This window comes from Camelus bactrianus, chromosome 13, assembly GCF_048773025.1.
Source record: "Camelus bactrianus isolate YW-2024 breed Bactrian camel chromosome 13, ASM4877302v1, whole genome shotgun sequence".
NCBI classification, from domain to species: Eukaryota; Metazoa; Chordata; class Mammalia; order Artiodactyla; family Camelidae; genus Camelus; species Camelus bactrianus.
In genome coordinates, this window is record NC_133551.1 from 62,418,944 (window position 1) to 62,437,745 (window position 18,802).

Genomic DNA, 18,802 nt, shown 5'->3' on the forward strand with positions numbered 1-18,802 from the left:
ATTTGGTCGATTCTTTCCGATTCCTTATTCCTCTTGCTGATTTCACTGCATTGACTTAAGATGCCTCTAATAAAGCAGCTGTGGAAAGTAGCTGAATAACAGCTGTGAATGAAGGCGACCCTGTCTTATTCCTGACTTCATCAAGAGGACTCATGTGAGATTTCCTGTAAGTTCTTGGCAGGTGTCTTTGATGGGTTAAAAAAAATTAATCTCTGGTCCTATTTTGCTAAGAATGGGTATCGTGGAAGTTTTTATCAAGTTATTTTATGTACCTATTGAGATGATCACAGGGTTTTCTCCTTTAATCTATTAAATGTGCTGAACTGCCCACTTATGAAAAGACAGTAGTCTCAAATAAAAACACTTTTAACACAAGTTGTTATTTATTTTCATGAGGGGAAGAAAGAACCTTTTATGATAGTGAAAATATACTTTATTTTTTTAATACAATAGCTGCCAGCAATATACTGGTTCCAGAAAGAGAAAAGAAAATACAAGCTTTCTATAATAAGCTTTCATTTGTCTTTTCAAGTAATTCTAAAGAAAATACTCCAATTGTGTTCAACATTATGATTTGGGGGGGGTTGAAGTGTTTTTCCATGACAAAAATATAATTTTGACAGCCCCAACCTTGGTAATTTGAAAAGGATGGAATAAAAAAGAACATACAGTAAATCAATAATGAATGAGTCCCTCTCTTTGAATCAAATGCTGATTATAACCAGTGTAAGAAATTGGTTAATCAATAAACTTGATGAAATGTGTATCAAAATGTTCCTGAAAAAATACATTTCTATTTCTTCTCATTTTTACCTTGTAGATACTTTCTAAGTGGGTATTTTTAATGCACAGCAATAAAAGCTATCTACATGCAACTCTGGAGAGAGTCAAAACTCAACAGAAGTAAATATTCCTAAATTCTAGAGTCAAACAACTTAGTGTAAGAATAAATGTCAGAAACCTCTTCATTGTATACAGATTGCTCAGGGATAAGCTGTATAAGCCAAAGATACCAAGAAATAAAGTCTTACATGAATTTTATCACAGAAGTCAACAATCCTGGTAAAAGAAAATAATAGAATTGTATAGAAAATCTGCATCTACATTTTAAAAAATGGAAGTTATATCAACCAAAATAGTAGAGCACTTTCCAACTGCTGAACACAAAAAATTATCAGAATCCCTTGGAAATTAGTAAGATCTTCCAGTCAGACTCTAATCTCCTTGTTTAAGGGGAACAAGAGGGGTTTAAATGAAGGGGGAAATAACTTAGTAGTTGCAGAAATAATATCAGATGACTTCTATTATGTTAACCCATACATTACATGAACTGCTATGAAAACGTTCATGTCCCAAATCTCCCAAGGTTTTAAGCTATCCTCTGTCCACAAATGCAAGATACGTTAGAAAGCACATTCTAGGATCATCTTTTTACTAGCTTTTGTCCATTTGCCAATCTCATCCCATTTGACTAAACCTCCCTGATAAAGTAATAAGATCTGCCTTTCTACAGAGAAAAATAATCCTGCCTTCATCAAAATTATAACAGAAAGACAGCCTTCCTCAGACATCCAGAGAGGCAGCCAAGTGTAATCACAAGATAAATTTTAAGAAAAATCAATATCCAGAGTAAAAAGACTTCAGAATTGAGTTTCAGAATGTATCTTTCTTCTCTCTGTTTTGAGGAATGCAGCTCTTTCCCCATTAGCCTTCTCCTCTGCACCACTTAAGTCTGCCATTCACTTGTAAGAACAGATACCCACCTCCCTTCTCTTGAATCTTTTTCATACTTTAAGCTATGAGGCAAGATTCAGTATCATCACCTGAATGCCAAGTCACCACTGATTTACAAGTCAGTGGGAAGTGAAGATGGCTGGCCGTGTACTGGCGCAGGTGTGACATTTTCACCCACAGAAGCTGCTGTCATAGAATTTTTCAATAGATAACCCAACAGTGCTTGTTCTTTGAACCAGATAAAATCATCCAATATTTAATTACAAAAAGGTGGGCACTCAAACTTTTGATCAGCAGGAAGGAGTTCTAAGAAAAGTAAGACAAAGAAATCTCCCTGAGCCAAATGGATACAATATGGAGCTTTCCCTATCTTTCTATACCAAGCTAATTAGTGATGGGCTTCAAAATGCAGAATGCTTTTAAAAATCAGACTGCTTCCATAAAGTCAGTGCTTAGTAAATGTTAGCATATCAAGAGGAAGAAAATATTGCCATTTTAAAGCAATATACTTAAAATTTCCAAAAACAGCCTATGAGAAATAGCATTTCGTAAACAAGTTAGGTATAAAAAATTACAAAAACATTATTATAGTCACAACCAGTCTTTGGAGTAGTACTTAAAAAGTTGCTGGGTGTTGTTTTTTTTTTTTTTAATGAATAAATACATAGCAAACTTTGTTTTATTTTTACCAAGTTCATCCTCCCTTGTTACAACACAAATAATTCCTGCTTTAGGACTTCAATTTAAGAAACAAAACAAACATGCAGAGTGCTATTCCTCAATGTAGCTGCAGAAAAATTTAATTGAAGGAAGTGCAGTGATTGAGATTAGGCAAAACTGCAGTAAATATGTAGTCACCTTAACAACTATAATTTAGTCCAAAAGAAGTGAACCATCCTCTACCCAAAGTCTTAACAGTCAGTGGAAGTGGAATGGTAATCTGTGTCTTTTTTCTCATTTTTAATGTAGGATGGATAATTCATTCTTTGGATTATCCACATTAAATACACTTTAGAAACATTCTACTTGATATTTTCACAAACCCACGCTACATTCCTTAGGTTAATTTTTACATTACTAATCACTGTACTGCTATAGCTAAATCAACTAATTATCAATTTATGTAGTGTTGCTCAAAAGATCTACAAACAGCAAGACCTATGCTTATCTAAAAAAGGAGTTTTTTAAAATAAAGGAAAAAAGCAATAATGTTCCAAATGAATGGCACTGGGCAAAATACATATAACCAACAATATATTTAGACAGAGAGTGTCAGGTGCCCATTGGTTTCTCTTATATGGCTAAAATGCTTGAGGAAGATCTTGAAAATATTCCTCTCTCTAAACTTTTAGCTTCTACATAGTGTCAGGTGTTCTAATTGGTATGAAATATAAATGTTTTTAGGCAAAAGTAAAAAATCCATGTACAAAGTAAAATAGCAAAATCTGTAGTGACTTTCTGTGGAAGGCTGTCTCCTCTGGTGGTAGCGTCCTTTAGTACACATCCAGGATAGACCGAATTGAAGCAGTATTTTGATACAGTAGCAACCCCTTCATATACTCTTACTAAATATTATAAACTTCCAAAAAATACATAAATATTCCTTGTACCATGCATTATGCACCAGTTTGGGCCTGACTGATGAGGTCATGGTTACTGTTTTAACAGTTAAACAACGCACCTCAAAAGTTCTGCCATCTACACACAGTGAATGGATACAGTGGTGAGGGCTCTAGAGAGACGGCAAACTACCTTTAAAGTGAAGAGCTTGTGATGGAGTGACTGCAAATAGAGGAGAGGAGGATACCAGGTCGGGGAGGTAGGCGGGGTAAAAGATTTTTAAAATAATACTGCTTAGGAGTATATATGTAAAGATAGCTACTATACCTGGTCTATCCTTTGTCCTAGTCTGGAATAACTGCATGTTCATGCAAAGTAAAATTTCTACTGTATAGGAAGAGGAGCAGTCTGTTAGGGAAAGCATGGTCTTAGTCAGGGGAAGATGTCAAGACATCTCTCTCGGAAGTACTGTTTTATTTGGTAAGTCTTTTGGCGACATCACTATATGCTATTTCAACCTCCTTATCACTGGGGCAGGTATTGGTGAACTCATCCCTACTATAAGCATTAGTTAAGTATCTCCAGATGCCCGTCATTCCTTTTGGAATATCAAAGTTGCGATATTTTTTGGCCACCACCTGAAATACAAAGAGATCAAAAGTTAACATTTATATCCCATGTCTTATAAACCAGACATATCTCTGATTTTAGGGCAAATTAATTCTGTGAATCTCTGAGAACTGCTTCTACTTGAAAATAAGTCTGTCACCTTCATACCAACTAGAGTTTTAAATAATAACTGCAAACGACACCAGAGATTCAGAAGCAGTGACTGCAAATGCCTGCCTTGGCCATCCAGAGAAACAGCCAAGTGTAATCACAAGATAAATACTTTAAAACATACACACTAGTTTAGATCCCTGTTTTCCTTGATCTTGATCTTTGTTGCACAACTATCCTATTCAGCAAAGTGTCTCACACAATAAATGCTCAATAAATACTGTCTGCCTTGAACAGAAAAAGCCAGGTAGGTGATCATAGAACAAAGCTTAATCATATATTGTCAGTGTAGCAACCAATTCAAAGTTACATCTTTAAATTTTTATGCAGTCACAGAAAACAAATTCCTATTTTTCATATGCCTCAATTTTAAGACATAATTTTCCATTTAATTAACCCTACGGTGTTTCACCTATTGTCCTGACAGCATTAAGTTACACTATTTGGGGGATTCTAAATAGTGTGTGTCATATGTCAAAAGATCAACAAAGTTCTGCACACAGAGGAAGGGCTGTCTTAGCAAAGAGGTACTAGGTATCAGAGCAACGTGACCCTGCAGGCCTACCTTGACAATGTGCAGTTTGGGCAGCAGGTTGCAATCAGCTAGTGTCATTTCATTGCCATCCAGAAATTTACGTGTGGAAAACTTAATGTCCTCCATACTATTCTCATCAATTTCATCAGGGAGGGGAGAATTCAGATACTCATCCAGTTTCTGCAGTGTCTTCAAGAGACCCCTCTCCAATGCTGAAAGAAAGAGGGAGGTACTTTAAGAAGGAAAACCACCCAAGCCCAAAGTAGAAACATTATTCTTTCAGTCAATAAGTGTTGTCAAATGCTTAATCGACACTAAGCACTGGAGAACAAAATAGACAAGGTTTCTGCTCTCCTGAAGTTTATTTACATGGGGGAGAGAGATAAGATAAAAGAAATTTATGGATAAAATTATAGATAAATATAAAAACAAGCATAAAAATTTCAGATAATGGTATCTGTAAAAATTTGCTAATAACTAAATGCCCCACATACAAACATATCATGGCACAACACAGCTGATGTTTAAATTGTAAAAATGGATGAGAAAAGGCAAACCTATTATTTCAAATCTAGAGAAGAAAATCTTGCCAAGATAGAGATTCTTGCCCTCAATTTTAAGTCCTGCTCCCATAAAAATATTTGGATTTATATCCATGAAATGTGTTGAGAAACTCCAATCCAAACAATCCAAGCAGGGAAGCCTGAAGTTTTTGCTCTGTCTTATAATACACAATAAGCCAAAAACAGCACTATTTTATAATAACATGAAAAGCAGAGGTCAGGTTAGAGGGTTCAACTTACAACACTGAATTGGAGGCCTCTTTAGCAAAATAGATTAAGATGCTGTGCCTGCTATGATTCAGAGAGAAGCAGGACAGAGACACCCCTGTATATCTGGAAAGTCAAGGTTAGTGACTTAGCGAAGGGCAGGTGGGAACATCATTAGAAAGGAATATGGAATAAAAGGCAGATCTTTCATCACGTCTAATCCTTTGTCTTCTCAATTCACCTTACCCTCCCACTCCCAGAACAGACGAGTTCACACTGATGATTACAGTACTTGGCCATAACAGAAAATTAAGTATCATCAGGTGGCACTCTTTGTTAGTTACGAGTTTGAATAAAGTTGGATCCGTTAACAGATTAAGGCAAAAGTACACATGCTGCAAATTAGGTATTTCACCAGCAACATAAATGCCCTAACCCAATGCCTCTTCTTCCAAACTGCTCCCACCCACTCATCCCTTGGTCCCTTCGAAGTAGTCCAGACGACAGATGGTAGTCTTAGCTAGGTAGGGGGCCACAGGCATAAAAAGAGTTTTAGATGTTCTTAGTAGATAAAAACTTACAGAGCTTGGAAACCAAACTGAATTATGGAAAAAGGAGGATAGAAGTACTCAACAAAATATAAATTGAGACCCTACTACATGCCAAGTTTTGTTCTAAGCATCGTTAAATTCACTCTCAGAGTTTATATTTTGGGGAATGGAGTAGTACAGAGAAGCTGGTGAACAAGATTCCCAGAGTGAATACTGGTACCACTGCTGAGACATGTGCCTTCCTAGAGGAGAAGCGGATTCAGAGGATGTGGAGATGAGCTCAGTACACGCCTGACTTAGAGATGTCTCTAAGACATCTGAGCAGAGATGTCCAGTAGACAGTTGGGTTCTAGTCTGGAACAGAATGGGCTAGGGCAATATATCTGTAAGTCCTGAGAACATAAATGAACACTGAAGCCATGGGAATGAAGGAGAAGCAGAAGGCCTAGGCTAGAACCCTAAGGAACATCGGTGGTAGTTTCGTACAAGGCTGATAATACATTTTCATTGTTATGTAGCATTTTGTTATATGGTTATATAATAAGTATGCATCCATTCTAACGTTAATGAAGTCTGTGCTATTTCTAGTTTGGGGCTTATGGCTAACGTTTTTGTGCAAATCTCTTGGTGCACATCTATTCATATTCCAATCAAAAATGGAGCTGTGGACAAGATATCATCTCAGACCTGTCAGAATGGTCATTATCAAAAAGATAAGAAATAACAAGTGTTGGCAAGGATGTGGAGAAAAGGAAACCCTTGGGTACTTTTGATGGGAATGTAAATTGGTGCAGCCACTATGGGAAACAGTACGGAGGTTCCTCCAAAAATCAAAAATAAAACTAACCAGCAATTTCACTTCTGGGTATTTATCCAACATGCAAACAACCTAAGTGTCCATGGACAAATGAATGGATAAAGAAAATGTGGTGTGTGTATATATATATATATCAATGACATACATATAACGGATTATTATTAAGCCACAAAAAAAGAATGAAGTCTTGCCATTTGCAACAACATGGACAGACCTTGAGGGCATGATGCTAAGTAAAATAAATCAAACAGAGAAAGACAAATACCATATGATCTCACTGATATGGAGACCCTTAAAAAAAAATCATAATTACAGAGAACAGATTTGTGGTTGCCAGAGGCAGTGGTGGGGAGGGGTAGCAAAAAAGTCAAAGGTACAAAATTGCTGTTATAAAATAATGAGGATGTAATGTACAGCATGGTGGCTACAGTTAATAACACTGTATTGCTTATTTGAAAATTTCCAAGAGTAAATCTTAAAAGTTCTTATCACAAGAAAAAGAATTTGTATTTATGTGTGGTGTTTGATGTTAACTAGATTTATCGTGGTGATCATTTCACGTAAGATACAAATATCAAATCATTATGTTGTACATCTACGTGTACAACATGCAATGTAATGTATGTCAATTATACCTCAAAAAATTTTTTCCGGTTTTTTTAAATGGAGTTGTGGGTTACAGGGTATGCATGTGTTCAGCATTAGTAGAAACTGATCAATTTTCCAAGCTCAACACAACAAACAGCAGTGTATGGGCATTTCAGGTACTTCACATCTTCAGCAATGCTTGGTTTGTTAGTCTCTATTTTTAACCATTCTGGAGATTGACAAATTAGGTTTAACATCTTTTCATACTCATTGACTTTGTCCAATATTGGTGTAGCTTTGCCAACTTTCTTTTGGTTAGTATTTACACTATTTTACTTTCAACTTTCCTGGGCCAGTCTGTCTGTCTATCTGTGTGTATTTCATATGTAGGTGCATGTGTATGTATTCCTTCTTGAACATAAGCAACATATTTCTAATCCAGTTTGCAAGTTTTGTTTTTTACTTGGAGTATTTGAATCATTTACATTTAATGTAATTACTACAAACTTTGGTTTAGATCTGCCATCATATGTTTGTTTTCTATTTTCACACCTGTTCTGTGTCCTTCTCTTCTTTCTTGCCTTCTTTTGGATTAAGTTCTGAAAATTTTATTATTCATTTCCCCCTCTGTTGGTATATAATACGTTCTTTTGTAGACTCTGCTAACTTGACTTATTAAAGTTTAACTTTTACCACTTCCAGGATAATGCAAGGACCTTAGAACACTCTAACTCCTGCCTTACATGCTACTATTGTTGTATATCAAGTTGACACATATTTTAAATTCCACAAAACATTACTGTTTTATACAGACAGTATTTATTTCATTTTACAATATATTTATACTACTCTTTGCTTTTCCTTCCTTCCTGCATCTCTGAGTGTTTATCTGAAATCATTTCCCTTCTGCCTGAAAAACTACTTTTAGTATTTTGTTTAGTGTGAGTCTGTTGAGATGAATGTTCAGTTTTTGTTTGAAAATGTCCATTTTGACTTCACTATTAAAATCCATAAATAAAAAACCAATATGTTCATCGTTACATTCTGACAGTATTTTTCAGTTTAAAAAACTTGGTGAATACATGTTAAGAGAACTGATTCTCAGAGCAGCCATGAGACATAGGAAGAGTAGATATTATCCTGTTTCATAGATACTGAAATGAAGGAGAAGTTGCCCTTATTCTCAACATCAAAGAAAGGAGATATGACATCTTGGGATGTGACCTGTTATAACTACTAGAAATTATAAGTTGACTGGTGAATTTTAGAGGCTCACAGAAGAGGCAGTAAGGAAAAGCTGACTGGTTACCAAGTACATGGATCACGGCTATAAATATAAATGGCACATCTTGAGGCAAAAGTGAAATATTTGGATGTGCTTGTTTTTGCTTTTGGAGAGTTTTCCACTGCTTACAGAATTCTAATTCACTTCCTTTTAACTCTTTGATGATCTCACAACAGTATCTTCTGAATTCCACTGTTTTTGTTAAGAATCAGTGCTCAGTCTTTTGCTTTTATCTTGAAGAGATTTCTCTCTGCCACTTTTAAGATTCTATCTCTGGTATTCAGCAATCTAACTATGATGTAAACAGGTATAGTTTTCTTTTATTCGTGCTATGTGGGTTTTGTAATCCTTGAATCAACGGCTTGTTATCTCTCATCAGTTTGGAAAATTCTTGGCAATTATCTCTAACTCCATTTTCTCCTCTCCTTCTAGGATTCCAGTTACACTTTTTTCATTGTGTTCTACATGTCTTACATTCTTTCCTGTGTGGGTTGGTTTTGTTTATTTGTTTGTTTTTTTGTCCTTTTGTCTCTCTGTGCTTCCATTAGATATTTCCTTCAGCCCTATCTTCAAGTTTACTAATTCTTTCTTATCAATGTCTAATCTGTTAAATTCATCTATTGAATTCATGATTTCAGATGTATTTTTAAGTTCTAGAACTTCCATTTGATTTTTGTTTGTTTGTTTAATGGAGGTACTGGGGATTGAACCCAGGACCTCGTGGACGCTAAGCATGCCAAGCATGCCCTCTACCACTTAGCTGTACCCCCCACCATTTGATTCTTGTTTATAATCCAGTTCTTTACTGTTCTTTGTGTTCAGATCTTAATACAGGCACTTCCTATTATTATCAGATTTTTTAAGCAGGTAGATTTTTAAACTCAGGGCTGGTTTACTAAATCATGAACTTCTTCCTTCAAATTCTTATTATTAAATTAATGCATTATTCTTGCTCCCCAACTGTACTATATGTTCTTTGAGAGTAAAGTCTGTATCCTGCACTCTTCTGCATAGCCCCTAAAATTCACTTTATCTAAGTACATATTGGATACTTGGCCAACATCTGGTCCAGACTGAGAAAAGTTTTGAGTTTCTTAAAAGTATAGAGGGAGTTTACAGGGAAATTAGGTGAAAGGGTAGAATAGACACTTTTTAAAGTCAGATAAGTGAAGATAACTTAACTGTTATATCTTTGTGGGAAACTGAGAATAAAGTAGGCACTCCATTTTGCTGTAGAACACATAGCCATTCAAAAAATGTAAAGAAAAATTGGTAGTAATTTTTTTACTTAGGTAAATATCGAACAAATTGGCATGTGTTACAACAAGCGAGAGACAACAAGATTAAGATCAAAGAACTACCTCTTTTATTAATAAAAAGTCACGCTAGCCATAGCCAGGAACAAGTGAGTTTATTTCTTAAAGACAATGGTTAAGAAGCAGGGCAATGGAACCCAGTAAAATGAAGCTGAGGAATTAGGGGAGCTCAGTTGCAACTGGGGGAGTAATAGGGAACTGAGCCATTTAAAAATAAAAGATCAAAAATACAAAGGCAATAAATATAACCTTTTATGAATTACATACAAGCTATTAATAATGCATACAGTAAGCTGAAATGTAAAGTTTATAAATTAAAAAGAAAATGCAATATAAGAAATAGCTAGGTTGGTAAGGAGTCCAGGGCATGATGGAAAACTTTTCATGGTTGCACTTAAAAAGGAAAAAGGAGACAGAATCTCAGGGCTGTAAAAGAACAAACTTTTAAAGATTCAATATGCTTCCTGTCAAAAGCAGTGGATACAGAATAAATACATACTAGATATAAGGTCCTGTTCTTTGATCAGATTACAATGAATAGGGTCATGGCCTCTAAGGAAGATAATACTGCCTGAATTCATACACTGAAATAATGTCTCAAATGGCACTTGAGTGGCATGGCAAGTCTGAGCAAGTTTATGATCTCTGACATGCTCTAAATGAATACTATTCCTGAACTAATTCTCAAATGTATCCAATAGATAAATAAAATATTCCCAATTTACAAGGTTTATAACATACAAAGCTTATGATCCTAGATGTAAGGCATAGACTAAAATTAAGAAGCTAGCAAAACATTACAATTACTGCTCTTTCTATAATTTGGGACTTAGCAAAGCACCTGCAATTAAGTTGAACATTCTATACTCGACTAGAATATTAGTGATTTTTCATTGTTAAGAATGTCAGAATAAAGAATGCTGAATTCGTTTGATAGAAATTTTAGTCTCAGCATAAGGAATGGACAACAAAATAAAGAAAAATCGAGGTAACAAGAGTGTCATTTAATAAACATAATAAAGTTTTGAAGACAAATCATAACAAAAGAATTTGAAATTGGTAAACATAAAGAAACTGTCAAGATTAACCACTAGAAGGCAGTAGCAGGCCATCAGAAAGTAGCTCCTTGTCTTTTTTTTTTTTTAGCTCTTTGTTTTTTTGTAATTAATAACTAGCACTGTAATTTTCTAATACCTCTGCTGTAGTAATGCTGTATCTCTAAGAAAGTACTTCAAAAGCTCTCCAAAAAAATTACTCAGTGCAATACAGGCCATACAATCAATTTTAAGTTAACTATGAAAGTCAAAAGATTAACACACTTTCACACACACACACACACACACCCCCCAGGGTCAGAAGCGTGCAGAAATGAATACTTCCACATCAGTGGGACTATAAACTATCATAGTCTTTTGGAGACTAAAACCTTTTGACCTATTTGAAATCTAGCACAAGGACATTCACTGGCAGCATAGTTTGTCATAATAAAAAAAAAAAAAACCAATCTAGATGTCTATCAATAGGGGAATAGCTAACTAAAAATCCATATTATGGAATATTAAGCAGAATTTCTAAAAAATGAGGTAGATCTACATTTTGATATGGAAGGATTTCTACCATACAATATGTGAAAAAGACAACCACAGAATGTGTGTATATATACATACAAATACACATTTAAGTAAAATTTGTGCATAGAGAAAAGAAGGATACATAGTAAGTGTTGGGAACAGGTTACATGCTGTGTTAACTAAGGAGGGACACTGAAAGTTTATTAAATTTATTTCTGCACTATTTTAACTTTTTCAGTAAGCATGCATTACTCTACTGTTTGTATAAATTGAAAGAGTAAATGCAAGGCAGAAAGCATTAAACATAACAAGTCCGTTTCGTTGTAGAAAAACTATAATTTAGAACAAAGAAAACAAAAATTATGAGCACTTACATGGGTAATATTGTATTTTAAGCTACTGCTAGTTTTAATAAAACAGTAATCTTACTTGAGCAATTTTTAAAGGCGCGGTAACACGTTAGCGGAAAACAGGGAGAGGTAATAAGTATTTAAAGGTGATTAAATATCCAGTGCAGTTTCTTTGCTTCAATGATGAACAACCATCCTCTGATTCCACATACTTTTCCAAAGAGGGATGGAGAGAGGGAAGCAGGTAGGGAGGGGAAATAAACCTTGAATAAAAAGAAACTAATCAGAACCTAAGATTCCTTGCCTCCATTTAAAAATGGGAATTTGGACATTATGAAATATGCCTCAGAGCATATAAATGGCAGACCTCATTACTCCTAAATTCACTGATCTCTTAAGAATATTATAAATATCAACAGACTAATAAATTATCTATCAGTTACATTTGGGAGCTTGACAAATTCTTTAAATTAATGAAATCACACAACTAAAAAAACTTACAAGATCTGGAAGAGGTCATATCTAATCCATCCCTACAAAAGGAATTACCCATTAATTTCTCTTTTAATGCTTCAAAAGAAAAAAAAACTTACTCCTAGTCACCTTGGACATATTACCAAAGAATTATATATTTTAGCTAGCTAGCTAAATCAATCAATCAATCTATCTATCTATCTATCTACCTACCTATCTATTTCCTTTTATTTATTGTATTCTTTAACTCTGCTTTCTTTACTTTGTACCCCAGTCTAAGCACTGGCCCTTCTGTTTCACTTTCAGTAGTCCAATGCTGTAGCATCTGTATCTAATCCCTTACTTAGAATTAGGTCTTAAAAGGTCTTAAAATTGTCCAAACATATTGGATTTTGTAAAATATTTAATAGCTTGGTAAAACTAATCAACAAGTTGCTTACTCTGCTTGACCACGTAAAAATGACAAATCCATCTCTGTGTTAAGTTGTTTATTGTTTGGGGGAATGAGGAGGTACATCACCAAGGCTTATTTAAGGCATTTAATTGCACTAAAGAAACAGATAAGAGACCTGCAACAAATACACATAGGGAGACCCATTAAGCTCCAAAGTGATTTGGAATTTTGTTTTCTAAAGTCTCATGGCAGTGACAAGCCACTGTGAGGGAAGGTTGCTTGGCAACTGGAGTTCTTATTTACCAAAAGGTAATTTAATATAAAGACTTCTGCATTACTTAAAGTAATGCACTGTATAATCCATTATGTTGTTTGTTCTTATTGGTTACAGCACTTTAAGAACAGTAAGTGTAGGTGGCTACTTAAGACAGTAACAAATTGATAGGAAAAAATAGAATACAAAGTTATACTTAAATGAGTCACTTTCTTCCCTATTCACTCCATCCCTCAAAGCAATTGCTTTTTTTAAAAAAAGCAAACACATTGTATTTCCCTCTCCTCCCCACCAAGGGTCAAAAGAAATTCAACCACCCTCCAGTTTCTAAAAGCCACACAGAGAAATAAAAACATTATGTCTTTAACTAAGAGAGTTCAAAGAACTATGCAGCAAGAGCATCTGGGGATAAAGAGAACAGTCAACTGCATGAAGGAAGTATAGCATAGAAAAGATACTGTCTGCGGATAGGAGGGGCTCCAATGTAACTGATCACTTCGTGTATAAAATGCTTAGACAGAAACATTAGTCAGAAAAAAAGCCAATTACTAAGGAAAATTACTCCCAAACCAAGGCAGCTGTTGAAACACATTTATGTAAGGCAGCCCTGGGCCCTAAGGTTCTTCTCTTTTTTCCCTTCACTATATAAAAGCTATTTCATGCAGTGAATATTATTCCAGAAACCACTTTAATTCAATACTAAATTGTAAAATGGTGCAATTTTAAAATTTAATAATAAAAAATAATAGCCTAAATAGCTTGGAAATCTACCCACTGAAATAATATAAGGAAATCAGCAATTGTTTCAATTTTTTAAAAGACGATTATTCTTGCTTAACCAACACTGGTATTTTTTCCTTTTGGTATTCTTGCTCATTTGGTGCCATAAGCTCTACCCAAAAGAACCCCACCCAAGCTACCAAATAGTCTAAAACTGTGAATGGATTAAAGTGTCTTTAGAAGTTGCCTCTTTGGTTATTATTGTTACTTTTAATTAAACACTAAGACTCTCTTTATATAGTTTCCCCCAGAAAGAAAAATGCTTAATACCTCAAAGAAAAGAAAAAGGAAAAAGACTGAATGGTGTAGTTAAGATAACGTTCATCAAATGAGGTCCTTTTCAAAGAGGCTTCCCTTCACTATTCGTAAGTTTGGTAAATGAAGTAGTAAGATAGTGTCTGTTAATAATTTAAAGAAGGAAGTTGCATCTGTACTACATAAACAATTCTCACAATGAAAATATAACTTGAAACTAAAATCCTACTTTTAGGATGCAGAGAAATTTGCAAGGCTAGTGAATCTAAATGCTCTCTTAGAGCAACTCCAAAAACTATTTTTTAAGGGTAATTAGCACAAAAATCTACCCAGGCTGATTTTAGGTTGCTGGCACAAAACAATAAACAAAAGATTGATTAATAGTTTAAATTAAGTTGTGTCAGTCTATTCCAAACCACCACAACCACCCAATCTATTGTTTGAGGTACTGTTAATTCTTTGCATAGCTCCCTTCATGGTAACTCCTCAGAAGAATATGAGAACAAATTCACTCAATAAACATTTTATCACACACCCCACTATATGCTAAGCACAGTCCCACTAGCTAGAAACAGGAAAAGGCAATTTAAGGACTTACCCTGGCTTATCAAATCTCTGATCAACTCTGAAAGCCAGTTTTTAATACTTACAGGAATGTATGGACTACAAAAGATTCATGTATAATCACTGTCATAATAGGATTTTTTTGGTCTTTTTGTTTTGTTTTGGGGGGGCAGTTTGGGCGGTAAGTGTGGTTCTACAGCATTAATTCAAGCACTTGGTGTTTTTTTGTTGGTGGTGGTGGTGGGTTTTTGTTTGTTTGTTTGTTTGTTTGTTTGTTTGTTTGTTTTACCTTCATTAGCCTCTGGCCTTGAATTCTTGATATATGCAGAGAATTTGGCAAAGATGTCCATTCCAGCAGTATTTGATTCTGGGTGTTTTGGTGAAAGCTTTAAGTACCTAAATGAAAAATATAATAATGGATTATAGATCCTCCAAAGATACATTAGCATAAACTCTCCTAATCAAACCATTGTGCTAGCAGTTACTAGGTATCTTTTAAGTTATTATCCTAAGAAATGCCATCATCTGTTTTCTATGATATTTTTAAGATGTGTTTTTTCCTTAGGAAATGAAGTTCCGCACCATTTTGCTCACATATTAATATTCTTGGCAACCAAAGGGCACTTGTACTCCACCTCCATTTCATAAATTAGAATGTTGGGGAAATAGTCTACTTGTTCAGAGACTTGTGCCAAGCCAAAGGGTCTCTTAGAAGCAGAATTCTAGGGCAGAGCTGTCCAAGAGAACTTTCTGTGATGATGGAAATATTCTGTATCTGAATTGTCCAACATGGTAGCTGTTGGTGACTTGTGGCTATCTAATTATGAATTTAAATTAATCACAATAAAGACAAAAATTCACTTCCTCAGTTGTACTAGCCACATTTCAACTGTAGAACTTTCTAAAATAGGAATAATATCAACCAGATAGATCTTTGGCGTGCCATGCACTGAGACAGTCCCATACAGCAGCTCTGCAGAACCTGGCAGTAGGGAAAGAGCCCAGGCTGGTCAAGCATCTTGATCACCCACGGCAGGTAAAGGACAGAAAAGCAGAAGGCTGATCACTCACTTCAATTCTATACTCAGGATTTTCCAAAACCTCCCATATACTAAATATTATTAAGGGTGACACTGAGCAACATAAAATAAGATGTCAGGAACTTTGCTAACAAATCCTCTACTGTGTTGTTACAAAGTCTTTTTACTTTTAGAAGAGACATTCATGACATAAAAGCTTTTTAAAAAAAAAAACACACACACAAATGTGTATTTTATATACTTAAATTTCAAACACATATACTTGATGTTTATCTCTCTCTCAAATTAGGAAAATACATGTGAAAAAGCCTACTTTTCCCTTTAGCAGAGCTTGCATCAGCTTCCGGTAGTCGGGACTAGACTCTTAGCACCATTTCACGGAAGATGCCTCAGCTTAAAGGCCCTGCAAAACTTCACCAGAAAATGGACTTAAGGGCAGTAAGACTATGGAAAAAAATCTTACATGGAACTAGTTATTTATATTTATTCATATATTTTAAGATGCTGTCTTACCATTTTTCTGTAAATTAAAAATAAAAGTGAAGTATTTTTAGAAAAAAATTTAGTTCAGTAGCAAGTTGTAGTTTCAAGTTAATTTTTTATATTCTATACTTTATGTTTACCATTTTAAATTCAAGAAAAGATATATCTTCTAAATTAGACAGTACTATATTGCTAAGGAGAATATATTTATTGAACACCTATATGCTCAAGTTATTTTTCTTTTTAATATCCCTCCATGTTTAAGCTTAAAGGGTTCTCTCTTAAATGAAATTAATCACATAATGAGCTTTTTAAAAGTGAATGAGTATAGTAAATAAATTTCATCTGTGTATGTATATTTATATATGTATATATAATATGTAATTTTTTGCTAATTATAGAAAACTTTACCTTCTCTCTCCCTCTCTCTGTCATTTTTTCCTGCCTGAGTTGAAACAGTTAATTCCAGCTTCAACATCCCTGGATTTTCCTTGACTATGAAAACAACCAGGCTCTAGTTTAAATGTTTCCACCCACTTGTAATACAGTAACTTCATTGATTCATTTCAAAGAAAAAACAGTGCAAGGTACAGAAGTGCCACTTCAATACATCTATAACCTCCTCTAGCCAAGTTTCCAAAATTACTCCTCTTTTCCTCAACCAATATTTATCAGTACCTACTTTTTCTAGTGAAGTAAACTTCATAATTCTCAAACTTACTTACAGGAAGGTAGGCTTGAATTACAGATTATTGATATATTTATTTTTCATGCATATATTCACTTATTCTAATTATTAACTATCAACTATGTGTCAGGAATTATGTTAAGTATGCTTCTGTGATGAACCCACAGAAGCATACTTACTAGACATCTGTATTAATGAACAAGTAAGAATAAAGGACTTGCAATGAGCATAACCTTTATTCATATGGAAATAGCTGCTATCACAATTCTTTAAAAAAACTCTCTAAAGCAGGTTAAACAGGCCCTACTCTTCTCCAAGACAAACCATTAAATTTGTACTTAGTTTAATGCATACAACATTATAGTTACAAAAGACCATTCATCTCAATGTCTCATTTTGCCTAAAAGGAAATTATATTGCAGGGAGGTTACACACTTGGACCCAAAAATCACTGGACTAGTTAAAAGTATCACCAAACTAAAACTCAGATCTCCTGTCCCCAGGTCAGTGTTATTTTGTTTTTGTTTTATTACAGATCAGGTTCTCTCTAAAAGATAAACCAAATGCTAAACTAGTAGGCCCAAAATCAGTTGTCAACTGTTTTCTACATTCCCCCCAAACACTGGATTTTAGTCATTCACTCATTATTATTAATTTTAGCAAACTGCTTGATAAAACAGTACTTTTCAATTATTATGAACATTCATTTTAACATTTAACAAAAGGAAGGCAAATAAGTAATAAAAGACTATGTGTCAACAACAGAATAGACATGAGCATCCAGGACTTTTCAGATCATCGGGGCTTTCAGATCATTCCTTTACTCTGTATTACATCGCAGACTATTAATGGTAGACTAGCTAAGAATATTTCCATCCTTTTAGGAAACACCTTAGACATTTTCTCCCTTCTCATGCTAATATAAAAATCAAGTGTGATTATACAGTCTATTACCTTATTCTTGTAAATTCAACTTTGTATTTCTCAGTTTAAAAAAAAGGCTTAATAACACTTTATAGAGCACGTCTCCAAAATTATCTAGCTTTTCTTTATCCTTCTATCCTTTATCAGTAAGGTAGCCCAGTATACAGGCTTGCTTCAGTTAAAAAAAAAAAAATCCAAGTTTCGGTTTTTTTGAAAGCTTTTATTTGGACAAAGTAGTTCCTTCATTCAAGCAAGGGGAACTGAAAAAATATATATATAAATACTTCTCCCCAGAGAAAAGATAATGTTTCTTCTTCAAAACCTACAGTTACCTAGGCCAGAAAAAAGTTCCTTGATCTTAGCTTTTCATTACTCCCTAAATTCTAAATAACTCTAGAATAGGTAGTTATCTATATTTATAGATGTCATGATTAAATCAGAGATGCTCACGTAAAAGGCCCTCTGTTCTCAGTATCATCAAACGCCAAAAAGATATTAGAAATGCTAGATTCTAGTCTACCAGCTGTACAACTCTTCTGCCTTTCTCCTTGTCCTATTTGGAAACAGGAAGGCTTACAGAGTGAGGAGGATCAGCAATAGCTAAGGACCTAAAGACCTCCTTATCCTACAGGGAAAAGGCAGATGGTCCCCAACTGCCCTAGAACAATAGAGGAAAGGAAAAGGAATACATGTGGTGGTCCCAGAAACATTTCTTTCTCCCCTTCATCCTACAGAAACAATTCTGCATGACAGAGTATGCTGTTTGGTCAGCATTTCACATTATGGGTTATGGAGCCCACTAAGGGCAAGGCACTCCTAGTCCAAACATGCTGTTCCAATGCATATAAATAAAAACACACCAGAAGTGAAACCACACCTACTTTTTAAAAAGGATTCACTAAATTAAGTTTAACAACCACCTTCAGTCCCACCTGATCATCACAGTAAAACAATCTACCTTTGCTTTCTCTCCTACCCTTCCTCTAAGCTTGAGCTAGCCTTCAAGTCTGTACTCAACTAAAGCACAACCCCAATTAAAGACTCACATTTTACCTCTTTTATAAAAGTC

At 34.7% G+C, this 18,802-nt stretch overlaps 1 protein-coding gene across 1 annotated transcript in view; it reads right to left on the bottom strand.

Annotated features, from left to right (window-relative positions):
* Window positions 1-361: 361 nt before the first annotated feature.
* CLIC4 (chloride intracellular channel 4) overlaps window positions 362-18,802 on the bottom strand; it is a 65,447-nt gene continuing 47,006 nt past the window's right edge. The window contains exons 4-6 of the mRNA XM_074377152.1: window positions 14,888-14,994; window positions 4,640-4,821; window positions 362-3,932 (exon numbers count right to left, since the gene is read on the bottom strand). Of these exons, the coding sequence (XP_074233253.1) occupies window positions 3,768-3,932; window positions 4,640-4,821; window positions 14,888-14,994 (454 nt within the window). The 3' untranslated portion in view covers window positions 362-3,767. The remainder of the gene's footprint in view (window positions 3,933-4,639; window positions 4,822-14,887; window positions 14,995-18,802) is intronic.